Source organism: Agelaius tricolor, unplaced genomic scaffold (assembly GCF_023055355.1).
Source record: "Agelaius tricolor isolate 1412-34295 unplaced genomic scaffold, bAgeTri1.0.p SCAF_93, whole genome shotgun sequence".
NCBI lineage: Eukaryota > Metazoa > Chordata > Aves > Passeriformes > Icteridae > Agelaius > Agelaius tricolor.
In genome coordinates, this window is record NW_027269353.1 from 319,175 (window position 1) to 344,859 (window position 25,685).

The window sequence follows — 25,685 nt, forward strand, 5'->3', positions numbered from 1 at the left end:
CCACAGATAGAGAGTGAATATATTATTGATTCTATGAATATGCTTATCTTCTAAGTTTACGTCTCCTTGGTAATTCACAGAGCCTGGTGGAGCATACAGGCTTTTGGAGGGGCACAGACCATCCCTGAGGCACGGAGTCCTCCTCCCTCTTTCAGTGCTGAGCAGCAGCAACATCCAGAACACACCAGGAACACGGTGCAGGCTCCAGGTGCCAGCCCCAGGGCATGTCTCAGGGTTTAATGTATTTATCAGGCTAATTCATGGATTCCTGTGGAGAGGGCTCCCAGCAGTTTGATTTGCTCCATGTCCTCTGCAGGAAAGAAGCCGGGCAGGTGAGGTTGGTGGGACCCTCCGGGGAAGCCCCCAAGTCCAGCAGAGCCCCCGGAGGGAGCAGCCGGGCACAGCTCTCCGGGCGGGAATGGAGCCTTTTCCCTGCTAGCGGTTCAGGAAAGCAGAAAACTCAGCTTAACGCGGCTCCTGCCTCCCTAGCAGCGCTCACGGGTCCTGTGAGCTCGGGAATTTCTGCCCAAAAAGGGGCGCTTAAACAGATCTCGCTGTAGGAGCTGTGCTGCTCCACTTCCACTGCTCATGCAGTGAAACGCTTAATAAGCTTTTATTGTCTGCACATCCTTTAATGAGTTTTGAGTGTCTTACTTTGCCTTTTATTTTGCATATAAGAGGCAGGTTCACTTGCTTTATTTATTGATTTAACCCCTGACAAACACTCTGGCTGCCTGCTACTGTGCAGGTTGCCTCAGTGAGATACCGTGATCAGCATTTCTTTCCACACAGAGCAGAGTAAACTGCACCTTAGCAAATACATTCTGAACTAATAGTATTCGGGAAAGAAATATTTTCAAGAATTCTAAAGAAAAATACTAATCAGGTTCCTGAGAAGGAGGCTTGGTCTCTTCAGAGAGCAGCTGAAGACGTGTCTGTGAAGTCAGGATCCCCACTAGGACTGGAAATTCGTCCTTCGTGCTTCAGTCACCTCGACAGTCACAACAGCCCTTTGCTGCACTCGTGTCAGAGCAAAAGGAAGTTTTGCCAGAAGTTATTTCTGCCTAAAGCCAGAGTGGCCCTGGAAGCTGCCAGAGGGGTCTGGCTGTGGCTGCAGCCTCCCCTGACGGCCCTTTCCCCCTGGGGACAGGGACAGCAGCTGGCACAGCCAGCCTGTGCCTGGGAGCACCGAAGGGTTCGAGGCGGAGCCCCTCGCCCTGCGGCACCGGCCGCGCTCCTGGAGCACAGGCGCGTCCTGGCAGAGGTGAGGAAGCGCTGACTCCACCACGAAGGGTCTGGGCGTCAGTGACAGCAGAACAACCCCTCTAAGAACATTTAATTAATTGTAAACTTGAAAGTGGAAAAATGGACAGAAGAGGTAGAAAAAATAGAAAAAAAAAAGAGACATAAAGAGGGAGGGAGGAGAAAATCACGTCTTCAGCTTCCTATCTTCTTCCTGCAGTATCTCCCCGTTTCCCTTTCCTACTCCCGATTCTCACAAGCATTCCCAACACACACTTGGGATGATACAGGACCCAAAACCTCAGCAACTTTTCTTGCCTTGATGCAGCCTTAGCGGGAAGCAGCGTTTCACCAACAGAGGTTTTAACGCCAGGGATGCTGACGGGAGAGGCGGAGGGCTCTGCTGCCTGACTTGGGGCGTGCTGCTGGGGCTCCCGGCTCGGGGGGCCACCCCCGCTGCCCCCCCCGCCCCGGGAGCGCTCCCCAGCTGTGGCAGGGACAGCTCCGGTCCCGCAGGCCGGGTCCCCGCCCGCCTCCGCGCACAGCGCGCTGCTCCCCGCGCCGCCCCGGGGCCCCGCTCCCCAGAGCGCTCCCGCACCTCTCCCGGGGCTCTCCCGCCGCCGGGAACGGGGCCGGAGCTGCGCCGGGACGGGGCGCGGGCATGGGGCGCAGAGATGGGATACAGGGATGGGATACAGGGATGGGATGCAGGGATGGGATGCAGGGATGGGATACAGGGATGGGATGCAGGAATGGGATGCAGAGCTGGGGATGCGAGGATGGGATGCTAGGATGGGATGCAGAGCTGGGGATGCGGTGCGCGGATGGGGCGCTCGCCGAGCCCCCGCCGGCCCCCCGGAGGAGCGGCCGCCGTTACTTAAGCGCATCCCGGCGGCGGCGGGGGAGGCGGGGAGCGGCGGGCCCGGCGCAGGGACGGCCCGCGCCCCTGCCCATGCCCGGCTCCGAGCGCGGCGGGGGCGCGGGCGCTGCCAGGCGACGGGCGAGCCCGGCTGCGGCTCGGGCAGGGCGGGACGGGCGCGGGGACAGCGCCGTGCGGCGGAGCCCGGGCGGCTCCGGGCGGCTCCAGCGGCGGCTCCGGCTCCCCCGGCCGGCGGCCCTGCCCTCGCTCGGCGGCGGGGGCCGAGCGGCAGCAATGGCGGCGCGGGGCCGCCGCCCGCCCGGGCGGCCGCGGCTCTAGGAGGGGACGCGCGGCTTCGCGGGGCGCCGCTCCCCGCCGGGCTATTTATTCCTCCCCTCTCGCTTAAGTTGCCAGCGGAGCGCGCTGGCCGGCGCCTGCCCCCCCCGCGCCGCGGAGGTGCGGGGCGGCCATGGAGAGCCCCGCCGAGAACCCCAGCAAGGCGGCCGAGTACCTGAAGGAGCTGAACAAGATTATCGAGACGCAGCAGGAGCTGCTGGAGAAGCAGAAGCGGAGGATAGACGAGCTGGAGCAGCAAGTGGCCAAGTTGTACCACGAAAACGCCTGCCTGCAGGACGAGCATCACCGGCACCTGGCCACATGCCGGCTCCAGCAGGGCGTCCCCCCCGCGCCCCCGGGGGTGCTGAGCGCCATCCAGGAGAACGCCAGGCACGAGAAGTAAGCGCTGTCCGCCTTTCTTTGCCCCTTTTTCGCGCAGGGGGTTTCCCTAGCGGGGTTTCCCTTCCCTTTCCCCTCCCGCCTTCGGCCGCCCGAGGCTGGCAGCAGCGGGACTCCCTGCGGGGTGTGCCCCGGGCGGCTCGGGGGACAGCGATGGGCTGCGGAGGGGTGGCCCCGGCCTCGGTGCCCGTGTCTCACTCGCTCCCTGGCCGGGCTCCCGGGGGGTTTCGAGCCGGGGCTCCCCGGCTGCCCCGCTGTCCGTGCCCGTGGCTGTCCCTGCGGCCGCCGCCGCCCGCGGCGCTCGGGGGATGCCCCGGGCAGAGCCGCGGTCGCGGAGCTCGCTGGCTGGGAGCAGCGGGGCGAGCCCTGCCCTTCTCCCCGTACGCGTTCGCTGCCGCTCCGAGAGCCGCGGGGAGCGGGGGTACCCGGCGGGGGGAGCCGCCCAGCCCCCGGAGATGCCCCGGGCGCTGCCCAGGAGCGGCCCCTGGCTCCGGCCGCTATCGAAAGTGACCCGGCCAGGGGTCAGTAAACATTGGCCGCTCGCCACCGGCGGGCTGGCCCGGGCCAGCGCCAGCTCGCCCCGTTCGGGCCGCCTTCGCTCCCGGCCGCCGCATCTATTCCAGCCTCTCTAAGCTGTAATTAATCGTCTGCGTTTCCCCAGCGCTGCGAAAGCCGCTTAGTTGCGCGGTTCCGAAGCAGCAGGGATTCGGGAATAGCAAGAACTGAGGTCGGCGCTTTCCCGGCGTGTTTTTACTTCTGGAAAAGTATTTAAGGCTTGGCTTTCCCGGAGCGGAGTGGGAAAAGCATGCATGGGATTACGAGCCCACTTCGCTGCTTGACACAGCACAATGGGCTGTTTGTGATCCGCTGCGCTCGAATTCCTCAGGTTTATAAATACAGACGCGGCGGCTCCCGGCCGCCGCCAGCCCCGGGATGCGGCTACGGCATCGCCTGAGCGAGGGCGAGCCCCGGCCCGAGCCCCGGCCCGAGCGGGTGCCCGGGGTGTCCGTCCCGCTGCGGGAGGCGCCGCTCGCTCGCCCGGGAGCTGCCGGGGCCCGGGGGAGCGGCTCGGGCAGCCCCGCTGGGCTCGGCAGCATCGCCCTCCGGAGCGCGGTGTCGGGCAGGGATGTCCCGGCACGGGGGAAGCGCTGCTGCCGCCGCTGCTGCGCTCGGAGCCGGCGGTGCTGGCGCTCCGAGGCAGCGTTTGCTCAGTGCTGCTGTGGAGGCTTCAGAAGGGTCGCTGGTCACTCGGTGTCCCCTTTGCCTGCTCCTGCTCCCAAGCCTTGCCCCTGGCCAGGGGAGCAGGCTGGGAAGGGAAGCGGCTCTGCCTCCCCAGCGCCCTTCTTGCTGTCAGTGATAACAGAGCTTCTTTTCCTGTGATGCTGGGGTAATCACTTTAGTCTTTTTTATAAACAGAGGCGTCTCTCTGAAAGTAAATAGCTCCTTTAATAAACTGGAGAGCATGCTGTCATTTATCAATCAATCAGTCAATGAATCAGTCAATCAATCAATCCCTTAAGGAGAAAGAGGTGTTTCCAGAAAATCTGGAGTATTTACACTAATCCTATCCTGTGCCTCCATGTCCAGTACCCGAGGATTTTTGTGGCTGTGCTTGTAGTACAAGATGTCAACTCAGCTATCTTGTCCCATTTGTCTCTTGTAAACGACATTACCAAAAATTGTACAAATGGCTTGCCTTGTTTGATAATATTTCTCCTCTGCAGCCCAGGACTCATTTGCAGAGCCCTCCTTGGGCAGGCAGCTCTGGGCACTCAGAGGCTTTTAAGTCTCTTAAGTGGATTTGATGCTGGGATCAGAATTAATCTGGGATATTTATGGCAGAGTTGTATTGCTTTGAGGCATAGCCTGGGGGCTTAGTGGGGAGCTGGGAGCCAGCCCTGTGCAGCTGCCCGGGCCCTTGGCCCACGTGCCTGCCTGGGGAGCCACAGCCTCGGGGCCACCTTCAGCTGGGCACTCCTGCTGTCCCCTCTCCTCCCCCAGAATTGTTCTCCCGGGGGAGGAAGCCCCTTCTGTTGTGCAGGTGGCCCTGCCTGACTGGTGGGTGGCTGTGTCACCCCCGTGGGCCTGGCACAGGGGCTGAGCTGTGGCTGCTGAGGCCCCACGCTGTCCAGAGCAGGGCAGGAGCCACTCATGGCATCAGTTCATTCTCTGGCTGGATGCAAAAGATGGAGGAAATCTCCAGCTTGCAAACTAGAGGATAATGCCCTTGTTTTAAAGGCTTCTCCCAGTCCCACTGTTCCCTCAGCTTCCTGGCAGCCCAACCTGCAGCCTCCAGGGGTCTGGAGCTCTGCTCTCAGGAGCTCAGCCTGTTTCCTCTCAGCCAATTGTCCCATTCACCTGGGGGATGTGTGGGTGGGCATGAGGATCCCTTGTTTGCTGAAGTTCAGTGTCAGGTGCCAGTGATGCTGAAATGGGCAGTGACCACTGCTCCTCCTGACACTTTTTTACTTCAAAGCTAAACATAATGGAATCCTTTGGAAAGGAAACCAGGCTTCTCTTAGTCAAATACACCGGGGCTTTTAGAAGTTGTCTTGTACCTTAACTTGAACAACTTTTCTAAACTGCTTAGACTCCTGCCCTGCAGCAGCTCCACCTGTGTGAGGAGGCTGTGGCTCCCTGACAGGGGTCCCATATTGCCAGATGTGGTTAACTTGTATAAAAGGAAGTATGGAAAAGTTATACTAGATAATATGGCTATGGTTAGGTCTTAATAAAAGAGAGTAAAGAAATCTGACAACCTAAACAACAAAATCCCCACAAGTCCTAAAATTTTTCCGTTCTTACAATGGAAGGAATATACAGGTGAAGGCTGCTTAAATAATTTGGAAAAGCTGGTGTAGTTATAGAAATTCTGTAGCTTGTGAGGAGGGGAACGGTTAATGAGCCCTGAGATAGATTTCTGGAAGAAAGAAACTCAGTCCAATAGTATGCATATAAATATATAAAAATAAGCTGGTTTATGCACTTCCAGAAAATCCCAGAGTGGGAAAAAAGTTTCTTTTGTGCCAGTTGCTGATGGAAGAAGGGAGGGAGGGAGGAGCAGAGGGCTGTGTGAGCAGGTGCAGGTGTGCTGCTTATCCTGCAAGAACAGACCAAAAAAGGTTTGGGGGCAGTCTCACTGATTTTACAATGATTTGCTGAGAGCAAATCAACGTTACAATGCACTGGTGGAAATGAGAATAGTTGATAACGAGGCTTTGTTAGGTGTGATGAATCAGCACGAGGAAGATAACAATAGGTGTTTAACTCATTAAGGTGTTTAAGTCTGAGTTGCATAAGACTAATTCTGAGTGAATCCATTTCATTTAATGTTTGAGAAGCAGCAAGAGCCTCTAGAGCTCAGCTCCTCGGTGTAATTCAATAATGCACTTTTCTGGGGGGAGTAAATCCAAATGCACTGCATTTTCTCACATCTATACAAGGATAGTTTTGTGTGTCTGAGAACTCAACACTGGCCCCTCTCAGCTTAGGGAGGCATGTTTGTGCTTATCCTAATCAAGTTAAAAGCTGTGCTGCTGTTCCACGGAGAAGGTGCCTGCTGAGAGGCTGAGCAGGAGCAGAGCAGAGCTGTCTGCTAAGGCAGAACAGTCTGAAGGAAGGGGCTGTGCTGCAGCTCGCTCTGAGTTCTGCACCTGGCCTGGCTGTTTTATTTTTAAATGAATCTGGGGCTGCTTTTGTTGTCTGGGCCACGGCAGCCCCGGATTGGAGCTGTGAGACACCCCCAGAGTGTCTGGGAGCCGCTGGGGTCCCGAGGTGTGCTGGGAGCAGCTGAAGTTGTTGCTCTGGTGACAGTCACATGTGAAGGCTCCTTGTGCCCTACATAAGGCAGCTTGTGACTTGGCCTGTGGCTGAGCTGCCCTGCACAGCCTCAGCAGCAGACGTTGCATTAGTGTAGAGACCAGCAGGGCTTGTTTTCTCTCCCTCCAGAGATGTCCTTTGCTGAGACAGGCTGTGTGAATGACGCAAATCCCATCTCCCTCCCGCGCCGCGCTCCAGCAGCAGCGTGTTTGTGTTTGTGTGCTCCGCTGGAGGAACCCGGCAGCTGCTCCAGGAGGCTCCTGCTTGGGCAGCTTCTGCCTCCTCTGCCTCCTTGGCAGCAGGGATGGAGATGAAGCGCTGCTGCTGGCTCCTGTTTCTCCAGCAGCTGCTGGGGAAGTGTGCTTTGTGGGGAACCAGGGCAGTTCTTACCAGGGATGCACCCCTGTGGGTTTGTCTGGCTCAGCTGCTGAGGAATGCATCCATGTGGGAGGCACAGGTTGAGTCCAGGGTGAGCAGGTTCCTCATTCCTGCACAGTGCTGTGTGTCCTGTCAGCCCTGTAGCAGGCAGGGATGGTGTGATTCCAGCTTTGGGCAGAAACTTGCACCTCCAAATAACTTAGAAGAACCCTGTTTGCTTCATTTTCAATCCATAACTGGAACAGTGGGACTGCTGAGCCCTGAGAGTGAGAATTTCATACTGAAGGGAGTGCTTTTGCTTTTGAAGCCCTCATTCTGGGGTCATTATTGTGATTTGGACAGCAGCACAAGAGTGAGCATCCCTTAGAACAGGCATTTGTGCAGCAGCTGGCAGGCTGCAGGAAATCAATAGTGTGAGGAAGAAGATGTGAACTTGCTAACTAAACTCAGCTAAATTATTTTGGATCTCTGAAATATTGGCAAATTCTGGTACTTAATATCTGCTAAACATTCAGCTAAATGATAACACATAAAGACAAATTCATTTGCAAGCTGATATGTGCTGTATAATCAATAAACCAAGGCAGGGAGGGGGTGCCAGGAGCACAGGGATGACAGAGCAGAGTGCTGGTTATCAATAAAGCTCCTGGGAAGTCAGAGGGGGAAGGGAGAACATGGCCCAGAAAGAGAACAGCAGAAATAGGTGCTGTTTTGGGAGAGAAAAACCAATGTAGCAGAAAGTAACCCATGCTGTAACACAATAGCTTTAAAGATGGTTTTGAAACTTGCAGTAAACATGTCCCATTTAGAGCAGAGCAGTGCCAAAGAGTTACCAGGACTCACTGGATGTGGAATCCTCCTCTGATGAAGCTTTTTATTGTGTTGACACAGAGCACAGCTTTTGAGCCTCCCAACTTTGCAGTTGTGTTCTGAACTTGAGGAACAAAGTGCATTTTTGTGCTCCTTGCTGCTTTGATGCCCTTCCTTGTGAATTCACTCTCGAGGAAACTGCAAAACACTTCCAGAGATGCACTTCTGGAAAAGATCTGGAAATGTGCATGGATGCTGGGGCCTGGTGAGCCCCTGAGAGCTGCTGGGGGCCAGGTCTGAACCTCCCTTCCCTCCCTCCAGGCCAGCCTGGATCTGCTGCTCTGTGCACACACAGGTGTGGAGCTCCAGCAGGGCCCTGCTGGCTGTCCCCACCCACGGAGGGAAGGCCTCTCCTGCTCTGTAGTGCCAGTCTTTGCTGGGTTTTACCAGAACCACAGCAGCCAGAGGAGCAGGATGGCCCCTGTGGAAGGAGGCTCTCACTGCAGCACCTCCACCTGTCCTTGGCTCCTCAGAACTTGGCAGCTTTGGGTTGGTGGACCAGGCAATGTTTTTGGGGTCAACACTAAAAGGCAGTGTTGCTTCTGAGCTTCCAGCTGGGTGGGGATGCTGAGCTTTGTCCACTCCAAGTGACAAACCTTGGGGAGGAGCTGAAGAACAGACATGCACATCTCTGGACCTTGCAGCCTCCTTGCCCTGGTTATTTGCTCAGGAGGACAAGGCTCCTTCAGTCCTTAGGGAAGGTACGTTCTGGCAAAAAAAAATCAGTTGCAGCTCTTTTGAAAACCTGAAGCAAAATACAGCACACCCAAAAAAGTGTCTTCAGGAAGAGCTGATTTGAGGGCAGATCACAGAGCTCTGAAAGAAAAAGAGCCAGGCATTTCAAGGTGTTTTCCTACAGCATACTGATAGGGGACTAAATTATTAACATTGAAATAGTAAATTCTTAAATCTTCCTTGCCAGCAGCATCTCAAAAAGCTTCATTTGATTTTTTAGACCCAGCAGAAGAAGTTGGCTGTTGATGTGCTGGTCAGTGGTGCTGAGCTGAGCCCAGAGTGGGTGCAGAGGCTGAGCCTTCCTCCAGGGATTTCCTGAGGGCAGGAGGAGCAGCCCCTGCTTGACAGTGCTCAGGTTGGTGTCCATGGTGTGCTGAAGACCCACAGAGCATCACAGTGCACTCAGTGTCCCTGGAGCTCATGGCTCAGCTGGGGCCATGGCCCCACCCTGGGCAGAGCTGCCCCACTTTGGGGGCTCAGCTGGGGTTGCCATCCCCACTTTGGGGGCTCAGCTGGGGTTGCCATCCCCACTTTGGGGGCTCAGCTGGAGTTGCCATCTCCAGTTTGGGGCTCAGCTGGGGTTGCCATCCCCACTTTGGGGGCTCAGCTGGGGTTGCCATCCCCACTTTGGGGGCTCAGCTGGGGTCACATGTGAAGGCTGGGATTGCCATCCCCAGTTGCTCTCTAGTGCCACTCTGTAGGCTCAGCTGGGGTTGCCATCCCCAGTGGGGCAGAGCTGCCCCCAGAGCAGGCAGCCTGTCCCAGGTGGGTTTGTTCCATGTGCTCTGCCCCAGGCTCCTGCGTGCAGGTGCAGGGAGGTCATGCCATGCCAGGCCCCAAGGAGGTGTGTGGGAAGCTGCTTAGGTAAGTGGATTTTGCAGGTCAGAAGTAATTCCTGATGTGCAGCCCACACTTGCATTATTCTAATTTGATCCCATCATTCCGACTCAGGCCCTCTCTATTATGTTAATTGCACCTTTTTTTGGTGTGTTTTGCAGCCTGCAGATACTTTCAGGCTATACCTGCCAGCGCTCCTGCCTTTCATCTTAGCTCAGCGAGCCCGTGAATGAGGTTGTCATAATTCCTTTCTGCCCGTGTCCCTGCCTAATTGCACTGTTTTTCTCAGCAGAATTGTAGAATTGGAAATGGAGACAGTGTGAGCAGGCTGTGGTGCAGCAGAGCAGCGTGGCTTGAAGTGATGGATGTGATGGTGCATCCTGCTGGTGCTGGGTACCTGTCCCTGGGCTGCTCTCTTCCCTACATTCCTTGCTAGGAATTCCTCTCCAGATCCTTCATAGCATTTCCTAAAATACTGGAATTCTCAGCTGTTGTAGTTACTGTGCTACAGTGGGAGATGCTGTTTTTGCTGCCCAGAAATGTGGGTAGGAATTGTTGCTGTCAATGGTCATTGCCCTGTGGCTGAGGACAGGAGCTGCTGCTCTGTTCCCTACCCTTGGCACAAGGAGCAGGGGCACTGATGGCTCTTTTACAGCTGGGCAAGTCAGAGTTAATGATCTTCTCCTAATGGGCTGCTCAGCTGGGCTGAGAAATGGTTGTGTTAAACAGCACACTTGAGACAAACAAGCCTCTTAAAATCCTGGGTGCCCTCGTGGCTCTAAACCAACTTGTTTGAGTTTAATGATGTTGTTTGTGTGGTTTGTGGCAGGAACAACTAATAATGTTAAAATCAGAGAATGAATCCCAGGCTGGTTTGGGTTGGAAGGGACCACAAATCATCCCATCCTACCCTTGCCATGGCAGGGACACCTCCCACTGTCCCAGGCTGCTCCAAACCCCATCCAGCCTGGCCTTGGGCACTGCCAGGGATCCAGGGGCAGCCACAGCTGCTCTGGGCACCTGTGCCAGGGCCTGCCCAGCCTGCCAGCCAGGAATTCCCTCCCAGTATCCCATCCATCCCTGCCCTCTGGCACTGGGAGCCATTCCCTGTGTCCTGTTCCTCCATCCCTTGTCCCCAGCCCCTCTCCAGCTCTCCTGGAGCCCCTTCAGGCCCTGCCAGGGGCTCTGAGCTCTCCCTGGAGCCTTCTCCTCTCCAGGTGAGCACCCCCAGCTCTCCCAGCCTGGCTCCAGAGCTGAGTCTGCTGCAAAATGGCCAGAACTTTTTAAGAGGGTGAAGTGCTGCAGAACAGATCAGTTTTCCCAGCAGAACCTGAATCCCCGACTGGTGGGTTTTATTCCCGGCTATTGTGTCCTGTTGGGTGTGGAGCTGTGACCCCGGGGGAGCCTCCATCCCTCCCCATCCCCATCCCAGTCCCCATCCCGGTCCCTGTCCTGATTCCTATCCCGGTCCTGATCTCCATCCTGGTCCCCATCCCGATCCCGTCCCCATCCTGGTTCCGATCCCGGTCCCTGTCCTGATTCCCATCCCGGTCCTGATCTCCATCCCTGTCCCCGTCCCGATCCCGTCCCCATCCCGGTTCCGATCCCGGTCCCCATCCCGGTCCCTGTCCTGATCTCCATCCCGGTCCCCATCCCGATCCCGCTCCCGGGCCGTGCTCCCTCTGCTGGCTCCGCTCTCCCTGCTCAGCTGCAGAGCCACATCTGGAGCGTGGGACTGTTTCCAATGGCAACACCTCCGCTCCTCCTGCTTCTCCCCAGACGGCGGAAGGGCTGCTGCGAACGCAGCTGAAGATTCATGAGCGAAGTTTTGTCTTGAAGTGCCGAGACAAACTTTCTTTTCAAGTGGTGCCGTTTTAAAACGTTCGCAGGAAAGGAATTATTCTGCTGCGAGGTGTCTGAGTAGACTGAGTGCTACTGCTGTGCTAGATAAGACAAATGCTGCCACTGAGTAGCTCTCTATAGCGACTGATTGAAATATAATATACATTATTTGCATGTTAATAAGATTTCTAGTCAGACTTCCCCGGCAAACACAAGTGGAGACAAAGGCCTGCATGTCATACATCTGTAACTGCAGCACAGCAATTCAGATTTGCTAAATGTGAATTCACTTCATTCTGTAATGAGGCAAAGAAAGCAGCAGGGGAAGGTGGGGAAGAAATCTCCTGGTCTTCTGCAGGCTTGGGGATGCAGCTGGGAGTTGATGTTTGTCAGGGGTTTCCATCTTTGCTGGATTTCTCCTGGCTCACAATGACTGCAGGTGACTTGGGAGCTTTTAATTGCTCCTTTTGGCTGTGGAACATGGAGATATGGGGGAGCACCAGGAGATTGTCCTCAGACAATTCTGTGGGGAATCTGAAGGCCTGGTGGAGTTAAATCTGGCCAGGGACATCAAGGACAACAAGAAAACTTCTACAGGAATGTCAGTGGTAAAGGGAAGGGCTGGGAAAATGTGGGCCCTGTGCAGAAGGAAACACACCTGGGACAAGGAGGGGGCTGAGGCCACCCAGCTCTTGTGTAAGCAAAGAATCATCTCTCTGAACTTCTGACTGCATCTCAAGGAGCAGAGCAGCTGTTGGTAATCCCTGAGTTAATAAGACACAGCTGTGGGGTGGTACCTTCACTAGGGAGGTGTCAATGGGACCTGAGTGTGCCCAGGTGAGTGTCCCAGGAGGAGCTGGTGGGACCCTCCCAGGGCCAGGGGGGAGCTCAGTGCTCAGGGGAACGCTGGGGCTGGGCAGAGCTGAGCAGCACATTGGGGTCAGCAGAGCTCAGTGCCTTGCTGGGGCTGGTTACAGGTAAGGATTGGACACTTTAATGGGAGTAAATCCTTTAATGGGAGGTGGGCACAACCTCTCTTTGCTTGACTGGTCCAGGTTGCCTCAATTTCAGAGGTTCACTGCAGCAACATTTTGTTTTTTCTGTGAAGGTAATGTCTCGCTGCTCACACATGGGGAATATAAAATCTTGTTTGTTTGTCTTCTGTGTGCTATTAATGGTCCTGGAAATACAGTGAAATGTCAGGGATGCATGTGAGTTGTTGCAGACAAATGATTGGCTTCCAGTTCAGGTCCCATCAATCTGCAGCCTTGATCTCTTGGTATGGTTTTCTGAATTTAGAAAGTTATATTTCACTAGAATTAAGGTGATTTTTTGGTTTTTTTTGACAAATGATAAGAAAGCAAACCCACTTGCAATGGATTGTGGTGGATAACAATATTCTTTCAGTGTGGTTTCTTGGCAGGACACGCAGGGCACTGAGCCTTTGGGTGCACCCAGAGCTGTTGCAGGGGTTTCTTGCCAGGTCTGCTCTGGGGATGCTCTCCTCAGTGCTGTGCTGGAGCTGGTGCTCAGAGCAGGGAATTGAAGGGGAAGGTCCATGGCAGGGCAGGGGATGTGAGCTGCCCTGAGTCCCGTGCCCAGGGCAGGCTGCAGGTGGGATTCTCCTCCTGTGGTGCAGCTGGGACCTTGTGCTGTGCTGGCTTTGGAGGGACCTCAGGGGATTGCAGAGCCCTGAGTCATCCTTCTTCTGCATCCTTGCTGCTCACCTGGCCCTTCACCTTCCTTCTTCCCGCGAGTTCAGAGCAGGAGCTGGCTCAGAAATGTTCTGCTGGATGCTCCTTTGTTCCCTCCTGGCTGCCTTGGGAGGCAGGCAGGTATTTCTCTGGAAATTTAAGCATTGTTGTTCAAACCCAAAGCACCCTGACAGATCATTATTTTAAATTTTTGGCTGGAGTGCCAGGATCCAGTGGCACCATGGCCTGGGCTGTGTGTGCTCTGTGTTCCCTGAGGTTTAGGCTGCCTTTCTCCAGCTCGTGCTGAGGTGTCCTTTGAGAGCAGGTTGGGCTGTTTGTGTGGAAAGTCCTTGTAGTGACAGCAAAGAAGGAATTCACAGTTGTAGGAATATTCCCTGGGGGTTTTATTTGCTGCTGGGAGTTCTGATTAATGGCTCTGTGTTGTGGAGAACAGGTATATTTTGACTTTTCCTTGCATTCCATCTTTCTGTGTAGCCCAGGGCAGAAGAAGACTTTGATTTTGGCTTCAAGCTGGAGAAGCTGAGTGCACTCCAAAGAAAATCTCCTTTAGTCTGTTCATCCTGCCTGGCTCTCTGCTTCACCTAGGCAGGATTGTGGGTGGGCATTCTCAAACCCTCAGTGTGACTCTTGGTAAAATTCACTGCTAAAACCAAACCCTCTGTCCTGATCTCTTTAAAGGCAAAATTAGCCTTTATCCTCTTGTATCTCAATTCATGCACATAACCTGGGTGTGCAGTGCCACAGGGGTGAGCAGCCTCTCATTACAGGAAGGCAAAGTGGGGATGTCTGACCCTTCCCATGGCTCCTTCCTGGAGGATTTTCCCCTTCATTTAGCACAGCCTTTCCTGCTGTTGATCTCCCTGACTGAGACCCAAAGATGAGGCCCTGCTGTGCAAAGGGGGGCTGGGATCCAATGCAAATGAACCAGCTAGATTTGAATAAGGAAAAAAAAAAATCTGTGTTCAGCTTTCAGGCTTGGTTCTATTTTAAGCTTTTAATTGAGTCCACCACTTCTTGAGTGCTTGAGCTGTCAAGGGTTGAGAGAATGACTTTGTCTTTCAGGAAGGGAGGAAGCTGACTTTATTTCAGGCTTGCTGAGATTGTGACACCAGTGCTCTACGGAGTTAGTGCTGACATGGAGCACTGCCCCTGCCCAGTGGGCTGTGTTTGGGCTGTGCCAGGCAACTGTTTGGAGATGAAAGTGCCAGGTGTGGAAGGGAGGAGAATCAGGAGTGAAGGAATTTACCTGTGACCCTTTTTCCAAATGGCTTGGGAGGAAAACTTTGAAGGCAGTGATCTGAGACTGTGCATGGAATTCAATAGCTGCTCCTGGCTTGCATTGCAAGGAAATTCTAAATGGGTGATAAAAACTACTTCACATAAGGTAGGAGAAACCTTTTGAATCAAAGGTCGAGAGTTCTTCCTGCTCATATTTATTTCAAGTGGCATGCAGCTTGCCAGGCCCAGGCCAGGCTCCTGTGACCATGTCCTGCTGTAGATGGAGCTGACCTTAGTGCTGGTTTAATTTTTAATCACAGCCTGGTGTGCAGGTGACTGGAACTGAAGGAGGGAGGCAGGGAAATTAATTTCTGCTCCTGCTTTCCCCAGTTACCAGGGTTGTGCCTTACAAATGGCCTTTGGTGCTTAAAAAAGTGAATGGTTGGGCTTGGATCTGGATTCTGTGTTGAGCAGCACAGGGTGCTTTTAATCCTAAAAAGGAGATTTGCTGAAATCTCTTCAGAGCACAGTGATGAAATGGGGTTTTGGTTGGGCACCAGTGCTGCAGCAGTGCAGTCCTGTGCAGCATTAAGGTGGGTGGGGAGTGGCTGCAGCCTCAGGCTGCCAGGACCAGGGGCATGGGATTAGCAGGGAAGAATGATGAGGAGGACTCCATGAGATCAGAAGGCTAATTAATTACTTTATTATAGGATATTATTCTATACTTTATTACACAACATCTAAACTGAAACTGCACAAGCACCCAACAAAACCAAATCTCCTGACTGACCTCAGGACACAACTTGCAGAGATTGGTCAAGAAAACAAAACACACCAGAATCCAATCAAGCAAATTCCTTCAGGTAAATAATCTTCCAACAAATTCCACATATTCCAAAACACAGGAGCAGTAAATGAGATAAGAATTGTTTTGATCTCTGTGCTTCTCCAGGAAAAACCCGAGAGCAGGAATTATGTCTCCCTCTGTTCAGAGGGTGTGAATGCCACCCAGGGGATCCCTGCAGGCTCCTGTGCTCCCTGTGCAGTGTCCCTGTGTCCCCCCTGGAGCTGGGGCAGGGCTGGGGGAGCTCTGGGGGCTGCAGAGATGAGCTCAGGAGCAGCTCATGTGTGAGCACACATCCCTCAGGGGGGTGTGCTGGAGCCTGGGCAGGGCTCAGGGCTGTCAGGGCATCAGTGACACCTCAGGGTCTCCAGGGGGACTTTTACACCTTAGAGGAAGCCAAGAGTCCTTGGAAAAGCAGAGAGAACCTCGTGGTTTGTGTGGTTTTTCCTACTCTCTGCTCTCCTTCAGTGTAGTGACAACTTTAGGTGGTAGAAATGTTCCTGTCTTGGAACTGATCACTGAGAGCCTGCTGCTGCTATTGGTGCTCCAGAATGGATACCAGGCTCTCATCTCACAGGGTGTTTTTATGCGTTGGGAGTGGGTTTTTTAAATTTTTTATTCTTCACCTGCCTTTTTTTTCACCCATCTGACCACTTCCTCCAGTGACCTGATCTCCACCCAAATGCATCTGATCAGAGCAGCTCCTGCTCAGGGGGATGAGGGCTCTCTGCCCTCTCTCTTGCTTGCTCTGAAAGCAAGAAGCAAGGAGAATTCTTTAAAGCACATTGCAGAGTTATGTAACCTCTCGAGGAAAGTGCTTCCCAGCACTGAGCTTTCCCTATTATGTAATGTGATACATCACCAGAACTTGCTGACACAAGCCATGATCTTCACCTCCACTTGCTCATGAAAAACCTGGTATTTCCTTGACCTCACTTGGCTCTGAGGACTGTGGGCACTATTAGGGCCTCGTTGGAGTATTTTACTCTGGACTGAGGAAAACTGCTGGTAAATCAGGTGCCAGTCTGAGCTGAGGGAGTGCTGTGTGTGGTCTGAGTTTGTAGCTTTGCTCCTGTGACACTGCTCTTGTTTTAAGTGCCTTTTTGCCTTTAAACAAGTGCTTCCCAGGCTTTGAGCAAGGAGCAGAGGTGGCTTCTGTGTGGCATGGCATGACCCTCTCAGGCTGTTTGAGTCATCTTGCTGTGAGTGAAGGAAGTCATTGAACATCTCAGAATGAGATGAAGAATCCTTTTCCAGCTAATGTGATTTAATTTGGAATATACTTCACTCATGCTAACAATGCACTGAACCTCAGCATCACCAACATACTCAACTGCCCTTACAAAGGTACCTGGCAAAGGTCACCAGAGCTTTGCTTAACAATTCAGCTCATGCAGGTCTGGAACTTGGTCAGTCTTTGTGCATTGTGCTGATTTATGCTCTGGTATTCTGTCTAGGAATAGACTGTGTGAAGTGGCTGTTCAGCAGCCTGCTGTTGTGACAATAAATGCCATGGAACTGGTGTGATAGGCTCTGTGATTTTGGGGGTGATTCCAGTCCTCAGAAGACTGAGCAGTAATCACAACTGGTTCTGTTTTCCCCAGGGCATTTATGGACTGGAACAAACGAAATACTCAAAGCCTTTTGAGCTAAACCCTACAAGCTTTCCTCTAAAACCCTTAGAAAAGGACCTAGAAAGAGCATTTAGAGACAACTAGCCAATTTGTAAGCCATTATGCTCCTTGGTAGCTGAAATGCCAACAAAATATCTCAAATTTATGTCACTTGCTCAACTGAGCACAGGATTTCCACTTTGCTGCCTGTGCTGAGTGCTGGTTTGGGCTGCTGGAGTTCCAGTGAGGCAGGAGCTGCTGCTGGTAGGGATCTCCTGACTGCCCCAGAGCTGCTCCCTCCCAAAGGATGGGACTGTGCAGGAGTCTGCCTGAGTAACTCATGTCCACTGCACAACATCACCTTCACCAACTGCAATGTTTGCTGTAAGGCAGGGGAAGTAACAGGAAAGACTCAAGTGTGCTGCTTCTTGACTTTCTGCCAGCTGATCAGGGAGTGAGTTTTACTAGAATTCTTGGTCAGAATCAACAATATCTTTCTTTAACTGAAGCAGGTTGCTTTTATTTCTGAAGAGCAATGTCAGTGTGGGGTGGTTTGATCTTCATGTGTTCAATTCCTGGGAGATGGAGGAACTCAAGTCTCTAATTAGCTGTGTGTTTGAAAGAAGTCAGAGTTCTGAGCTGCAATAATTGTGTTGTCTGGGATGTGGAAACAGCCAAAATCAACAGCAGTGCCTGGGGATGGGGAAGCTTGGGATGCTGTCAAAGCTGGGCAGTTCTCTTCTCTCTTGGCTAATTTTGTGTTTGATCTGAAGAGTGGAGGTACTGGTGCTCTGCCCATGCACTCGAGAAGGTGTGAATAAAGAAGGGTTAAATGCATGAGCTGCTCCAGACCTCCTGGGGGATCACTGGAACGGGAATTCTTCCTGTAAAGAGCACAGGCTGGGAGAGCTGGGCGTGCTCACCTGCAGAGGAGAAAGCTCTGGGAGACCTCAGAGCCTAAAGGGGCTCCAGGAGAGCTGGAGAGGGGCTGGGGACAAGGGATGGAGGGACAGGACACAGGGAATGGCTCCCACTGCCAGAGGGCAGGGATGGATGGGAGATTGGGAATTGTTCCCTGGGAGGGTGGGCAGGCCCTGGCACAGGGTGCCCAGAAAAGCAAGTTATTCTGTTATTCCTCAGTGTTTAAAAAAAATCCTGTCTCAAAACACCACATCCCCAAACAGAGCAGGTAGCAGACTAAATTATTTATCTGCTTCATTTATGGTCTCCCCTTGCAAGGCAGCAGTTGGAGAGTGAGTGAATTTCTTGTTGTGAATTTCTCTTTCCACTGACCAACCCCTTCTCTGATAGAAAGGCTGAGGCTCTTGCTGTAAGCCCTGGTGCTCTTGGGGAATCTCCTCATTTAGAGCAGAGCCCTTCTTCCTGGTCAGCTGGAAAGCAGAGCTTTGGGAAGATTTTGCCATCCCTGCTCTCTTCAGCTCCTCTAGAAGCACTGCAGATACCCCTCCAGATTTAACTTTGGCTTTGCTGAGCTTTCCTAACCTCCAGGAGTTTATATTTGGGGTCCATCTGTTAGCTTGGCCTCACATGCCAGTTTTGTACAGGCTTTTCTTTTCACTTCCTTCATGAGGATGTGAGTTCTTTACATGTATTTCCAAATTTAACACCAATGTCTAATTCTTCTGATGTCTCACTACCCACGGAGCTGCAGATATTTTTATTTACTTGTGACCAGTAATCCACTGGTGAGCATCAAAGTCCACGTTGAAGGCTTCCTGTTGGTAGGACAGGATTCCAAACAGCAGAAGCAGCTGCACAGCACCACTCATTAACTATTAATTATGGTATTCCTGTGTAAAGCACTTGCTTTAGGCTTTGCTGCTTTGGTAGCTCTGGGAGAAGGCTGCTGCTGAGGTGGCTGGGTTATGCTCTGCACTTCTGACAATGTGATTTTTCATGCTGCAGACTGAGCTGAAGGAATACATCACTGCAGCCTTACTTAAGGCAACTGAAAAACCCAGCCCTGCTCACTCACTTGCTTTGATAGCAAGAAAAAAAAATCCTCTTTCCCTTCATAAAAGTAGTGTGGATAATAATTTATACTTTGGAAAATCTGCCTTCCCATTATGTGCTAGTTTTTCTTTAAAAAACCCAATAAACACCATGAAAAAACCAAACCAACAACTAAAAAACCCCAAAACAAAACAACCCAACCCTCAAACTCACCAAAAATCTCAGATTCGGATGGCTTTTCACACCTTGTGCTTTATTTTACCTCAATCAACCAAATGTGGTGAAACAACCACTGCCATCCTTTTGTCCTTCCTCACCCAACAGAATATTCTGTGGTGGTTGCACAATTTGAGTTTGTGCTAAATATAGCAGGGGAGTGCTGAAGGAGGAAATCAGCTGTGTCTGCCTGGGACACCTCTACCTGCTCTCAGTTCTCCTGGAGCATTCTCAATTCTCCTGGAGCATTCTCAATTCTCCTTCCCTCCCTCTGCACTCCCTGTGCTGCCTGGGGAAGCTCATTCTGACCAATGTGAGGTTGAAAAATGAGCTTGAAGTGTTCTGGCTGCCTGGGGGCATCCTCACTGTAATTCTGGATGTTTCTGGCTGTCATTTCTCTGCTGCCTTTTTGTGCTGGGACACAAAGCCTGCCTGAGGCAGAGGCAGGAGGGTGGGGATGCCCCAGCTGCTCTTTTTCCCCTCATGAAAAAAGACTTTTAGAGCTTTGCAAACAAGAGTGATATGGCACAACTTATGAGTTGAGGCAGTGAAAATGAGCTACAGCGAGATTTCATGTTGATATTTGTGTTTTTGTTAAAAAAAATATTTTAATGTAATATCTACAGTGTATTTGACTAAGCAGTCCATTGGACCTTGGGTTTTTCAGGAATTATCCAAATACAGTTTTACTTTAGAAAGCCTTTAACAGTCTTCCTGCACAGCAGCCACATTCTATTTACCAGCTGGATTCTCTTCTGCTTTTGGATATTTAAATACTTCAAGTCGAAGGTATTGTTTTTTGTTGTTGGTTTTTTCCCCTTGGAGAACATTTTACAACTGATATTTATAGTGTTTTCAGGTACACTGGCAGCTCTATGTTTTTAGAACTGTGTTTTCTTGATGTTTCCTTTATTTTGAAATCTGGTGAGATCCAGCAAGTGGACAGACTTCCTTGAGAGGAGCTACCTGCAGTTGTGGGTAGCTGCTGTTCTAATGCAGAAATTTTTTGCTATTATACAACACTTAAAACACACAATGAACTTAAAGGAAATTCACAACTGGGTTATTCTGAGAAAAATCTTAGCACTGCAGTAGAAAAGGGCACAGAACAAAGTTTGCTCTAACTTGGACTTAATGACTTTAAAAAATAACTGAAAATCCCCAACTCCCCACAAAGCAAAATGAATTGCTGTCTGATCTCTTGTTTATAATTAAGTAAATGGATCAACCTGAGGCACTAAGAAGTGTGGCAGGTTTAGCCAGGGCTCTCAGTGGCCAGGGCTGCTGACAAAGCATCAGGACATTCATTGAAGTGCTGAGCCTGTATTTCCTTTGTTGCTCGAGCTGCCAGCAGAATTCCTGAGTAGCCACGAGTGGCTTGTTTGACTTGCAGCTCTCTGTGCTGTCCCAGGAGTGCTGGAGCTGGCAGGATTTGGCCCTGATCCGTGGGATGCAGCTGGGAGGGGCTGTGCCACACTTCTGAGGGAGTTCTGCCATTCACATCTCAGTGAATTCGCATTTCAGTGCTGCTGAAATTCCAGTTCCATGGAGTGGGCGTAGAGAACCTACTTATAGCACCAGTGCTGGCTGCTGGAACCATCTGCTCTTGGATCCTTGGCATTAATGAAGAGCTTGTTCTTCATGTAAGAAAGGGAAGAAAATCCTCCCAGAACAGCCAGCCTGGAAAACACAGGACTTCCCCCTCTTTCCTCTCCTCCCTCCTAAAAAGGGATTCAGAGAACCCAACTGTAAATGCCATGTGAAATGCAATTAAAAGGGGTTTGTGACTGAATGTCTTGTCTTGCTTGGAACACATCCTCTGGTATTTTTAATCTCAAGTCAGAAACTACTACTGTGTTCCTGCCCCCCGTGCTGGAAGGGTGTTCTGAGGAGAGGATCAGGAGGGGGCTCCAGCCTTTGTTTACATCTGGTGTTGTGCCCACCCCAGTGAAAGATGAGGCTGTTGGAAAACTTGCTCACTTTCTGAGAGGTGCTGATGCCTTAAGTTTTAGATTTCATATTTTCCAGATTCTGTCCTGATTAGTGTGTAACTCTGAACTTCATATAAAGTGTCAGCAAGTTCTCCTCACAGCTCAGTCACACAAGACAATCCTTTCCCAGCACCAAGGACACCATTACAGCTTTGGGCCCAAAAAGTGCAAACAACAGAGAATTGAGGAGAGCAGACTGGGAGGATGGGACTGCATAACCTGGAGCTGGAATTGGACAATTAAGCCCAACATGGAAATGGACCAAAACTTATAAAAGTGTGAAAACTCGTGACCTGGGATCCATCTTGGTGCAGAGCCTTGGCCAGGCTCTTGCACTGCCCGAGGTGCATCCTTTGAAAGCCTTTTAATAAATCCCTGCTTTATTCCTTTAACACTGCCCTGTTCTGGGCAGCCTCTCCTGGCATCAGTGGGGTGCAGCTCTGCCTTCAGCTGAGGCTGGGCTCTGAATGCCCATCATTAACCCAGGTTGTTGCTCTTGTTCTCTTTGCCATTGCCTCCCTCAAACACCTGCAGCACATGAGCTGCTGTTCTGGTTATTTCTGCCTCTTAGGAAGGGATCACCTTTCTGCACTGAAATTCTGGGCTTGGTTTATAGACTGTTCCTGATACAAGCACTGGGCCAAATAACATCTGTTTGTCCAAACAGATAACGTGAGGACACTTTGTTCTAACTCTTAATTTCTTCTGATTCTGTTAGATGTGAACTTGGTTCTCAAAGGTTGCCCTCACAGCATGTTTTTGGGTCATCTTTCCCTGATCTTTTTGAGACTGTCATGCACTGATGCCTCTTCTCAGGTTTGGCTGTGCTCTTACAGGTGTAACATGTTACAAAAACCACATGTGGTAGATCAAGAGAATAAATATGATATCAAATAAATATAGTAGCTTTTATTTGTAGATGTTGACTTAGCTTTATTTGGAAGAGATTACAGTTCTCTTACCCCAGCAAATTTGAAATACAGTGTTGATATTGAACTAATGATTCTTTTCTTATCTTGTGTGTGTTCTGGTAGGCTATGAGCTGCTTTTATGTGCCTTTTTATAGACCCTGCTCCTGTTTCCAGATCGTGTGTTTCAGGGCCATGAAGTGTAACCTGACGTGGTAAATCAGCTTAGCTCTGGTCTGGCTTGCACAACACGGGATGAGGATGGATTTCAAATTTAATAATGCTGAATGACATCAAGTCCTAGCAAGCTCCTGACTGTCACTCCTTGCAAATGGCTTTATTTGGCTTGTAATTGATGCTTGAGGTAATTAGTGCACACTGCAGGGTGTTATCTAAATTCTCAGTGTTGATCAGCAGGCTGAGTGTCAGCAGTGTGGAAGCAGATCATGGTTCAGAAGCACGAAAAGGACATTTTGGAGCCTGGCTCTAACGAGTTCTTCATACAAACCTGCATGGCTTTGCTTGGAGTTTTAGGAGTAGTGTCATGATTGACTTTTCTGTTCCTTACAAGAGCTGCAGATGGGAAGTGGGGAGCTGTTTTATAGTAACAGAGCAGGGGTTTATCCTTGATGTAGGAGCCTATGTAGCTGTGCTGGAATCTCACAATGGAAGTTTGCAAATTATCCAGCATTAACTGACCTAGGAAATGTGTTTAGGAACCCACTTTGTCTTTGAAACTGGGATGGTGTGTGAATAATTTAATACACTCTGAAATGGAAAACTGAGACTGCTCTGCTCTGCTGGAGGGGCTTTTCTGGGAAGTAAAATGCTCAAAAGATGGGGCTGACCTCACCACTCTTCTGTATTTCTTTTAGAAGATAACTGCTTAGGGCTTTAAAGGAGCTGGGGCTTATGAATTGCAGGCTGTAAGTTCAAGTGTGGCTTGTTAGGAATAAATGCTCCCGTGCAGTTCCTTTAACAGTTTGATTCCAAGTGTTCTGTTTCTGCTCAGCATCAGGCAGGGCTAAGCTTTGCTATTCCTTCAGAAACATTTAAACTGCACACAGGGAGTTAATGAGGTCGGTGGGACTACTGGAAGCACTGCATTTAAGGGTTCTGCTGAACTAGGATGTACATTTTCCAGGGATAACCAAGAAATGCTGGCACTGCCCTGTTCATCTTGCCTGAGGGCTCTGCACCATCATTTCCCTTCCTGTGCAGGGCGTTCAGCACACACGAAGCATGCTGGTGCACTCTAGAACTGAAGGAGAAAAGATAATAAACCAATTGTAAAGAGCTCCAAATCTCTGCACTGTTCCAAATGCATCTCTCCAGCCTCTGGCTGAATCTCCTGTGGAGGGAAGCCAGGCTGTGGCCAGGAGGGAGCCAGGGCCAGCTGTCAGGAGGAGAAGCTGGCAGCTGGGCAAGTGTTTTAAAATAATTGCGTGGAGAGCGTGCAGGAGAAGCTCTCCTGACTTCCCTGTCCACAGCTGGCTGTAGCCATATTTCTCTTTGTATTTGTCCTGGTTCAGGGCAAATTTGGGAGAGAATCCCTCAAAGAGGCTCCTCTGGGAAAGCAGATTCAATTGGCCCCTCCGCCCAATCGGTCTGGGAGAAAATACCTCCTTGGAGAAAAGTGGAAAAAACCTGTTTATTAAACAATAAAACCTAAACAATATCAAACAATAAAATCCCTTGCCACTCCAAAAGAGATGACAAACTGAGAAAGTCCCTCCCCGGGTTGCAGCTCAGCTCACTCAGGCTCTGATCAGTCCCTCCGGTGCTGGAAATGTCGCAGGCCAGGCCCGGCCCGCTGGGCCACAGATGCAGCTGCCGGTGCTCCCCTGGGTGTTCAGTCCAGAGCAGGTTTGAACTGGGCCAAAGAAAAGGAAAAAAGAAAAAAAACCACAGTCCCGGGAACTTCTTTTCCTCAGCTAGCTAAAATTAACTAAAACAAAGGAGAGCTCTGTCCTGCTGTCTGTCCATCTGCAGACAACACAGTCCAGGAGCAGGAATGTGGAGGAGTGAGGGCAGTGTCTGAAAACAAACTGAGCTTCTTCTCTGCCCCCTTCACTCTCTGGAACAAGTGTTAAAGGCACAAAACTTATTATTCAGCATAAACAGAACAGACAATTGGGGATAAAAGCATCATATGGTCAAGCTAGGACACTCTTCACAGAGAAAAGCAAGGCACAACTTCCCACAGATATTTTCTGGGACTCACATTCTCTGAACCTCAGGGAAAGAAAAAACAATTCTTATCTCAATTGCTGCTCCTCTTGTTGTTCACAAGTAGAATGCATTGTGGAAGATTGTTTACCTGAAGGGAATTGGTAATTGGATTCTGGTGTGAGTGTTTTGATTAATTGACCAATTGAATCCATGTGTGTGTGTCAGGACTGGCACGAGATTCTGGGCAGTTGAGCTAAGATGAGGACTTGTGCAGTTTCAGTTAGATATAATGTAATTCAGTATAGAATAATATAGTATGATAAGTTGATTAATTAACCTTCTGATATCAATGGAGTCAGATGCATCACTGCTCTCTCTTCATGGGGGTTGACCTGTTTCCTGATAGCTGCCATTTCAGTACATCCTGGAATTAGTAAAATGAGATAGATTCACACTGCTGTGCTAGGGGCTGGAGAGATCAGTCACCTCCCAAAGCACAAGTCAAGGACTGGGGAAGGAAGAGGGTAAAGATTGTTATGCAGAGGAAATGGGAATGTTTGTCAAATCTGACAATATTGAATATTTGAACTTCCACGTACTGCAGGCATGGTTTAGAATCCCAGCCCCATTGAGAGGATCTTTTCAGGCTGTGTTTTTGATATATTTTGCTGTGGCACACACTAGATTTTCATGCTTCTCTGGTGGAAAATGTTTGGCTTGCAGTGAAGTGCCACAAGTGAGAGACTGGCCCATGTTTTTATTTGTGAAGAACAATATTTTGCTGAAGTCTTTGCCAAAACCCTGCCATGTTCAGGGCAGGAGTGTGAGGACAGGGACTCAGGTTAATGGATTTCCAGGGAAGCTACTGATTTCCTCACTGCAAAGCTCAGGTTTAACAGATAGGGCTCTTAAATTTTGGCACAATTGATCAGTTCTGCAGAAGCACTGGGGTTAGTGCAGTTTTTAAAAATCACTAAATCCTTACCAGCAGCATGAGCAAGAGCAGCATTTACAGCTGAAATACAAATAACTCCTTAATGGGACAGCATTGAATTCTCATATTTTCATTTGCTGAGATAGGCTTTTATTAAATAGTCAGCTTAATAAAGTGAGTTCATCTGTTTGGTATCAGGTGCCAATGTTCAGCTTGTGGCTTCTTTTTGTCACCTCTCTTCCCTGGGCCCTGCCCCAGGGTATAAATCTCACTCAGCAGGCTTTGGAGCAGCCCTGGAATGCCCTGGCTCAGGTGATCTCCAAGCAGTTTATGACCTAAGCACGATCCAGGTTGCAGCAGTGGATGTTTGCAGGGCTCCCAGGGGCAGTGACGTGATGAGCTCTTGGGTTATGTCACCCTGACCCATTTCTGGGTTCCCTCAGCTCACCAGCAGCTCCCAGGGCACCAGTGTAAGTTATTTAAATACCATCATTTGCAACCTGTGCAAAGCTCTGCATGAGGTGAGAATAATTAAATGGCTATAACTGTGATTCAAGTGGAACCAGGGCAATTTAAATTGATTTGGTGGCTCTTAAGAGAGAACTTTCTGTGTCACTTTGGGCAGTCCTGTTGTAATTACACTTTGAAGGGGTGTGTGTCCATCTCCAGCTGTTACTCACCTTGTCACAGGGCTGTGTCCAAATGAGGTGTGACTGATCCCATTTCCCAGGCTGTGTCCCTGGCTGCACAGGAGCTCACCTGTGGCTGTGCCTGTGTGTGCCC

The 25,685-nt window shown here is 50.9% G+C and overlaps 1 protein-coding gene across 9 annotated transcripts in view; it reads left to right on the forward strand.

The window, feature by feature from the left end:
* The first annotated feature begins 1,292 nt into the window (after positions 1–1,292).
* LOC139585857 (IQ motif and SEC7 domain-containing protein 3-like) overlaps positions 1,293–25,685 on the forward strand; it is a 158,965-nt gene continuing 134,572 nt past the window's right edge. For 6 of the 9 annotated variants that reach the window (XR_011677384.1, XR_011677385.1, XR_011677379.1 and 3 more), the window contains exon 1: positions 1,294–2,836. Coding sequence is in view for 1 of the 9 variants with exons in the window: in XM_071418859.1 (XP_071274960.1) it covers positions 2,571–2,836 (266 nt within the window). In the remaining 8 variants the exon portion in view is untranslated. Of the gene's footprint in view, positions 2,837–25,685 lie in introns of all 9 variants that reach the window. The other 3 variants (XR_011677386.1, XM_071418859.1, XR_011677380.1) reach the window with 2 other exon arrangements.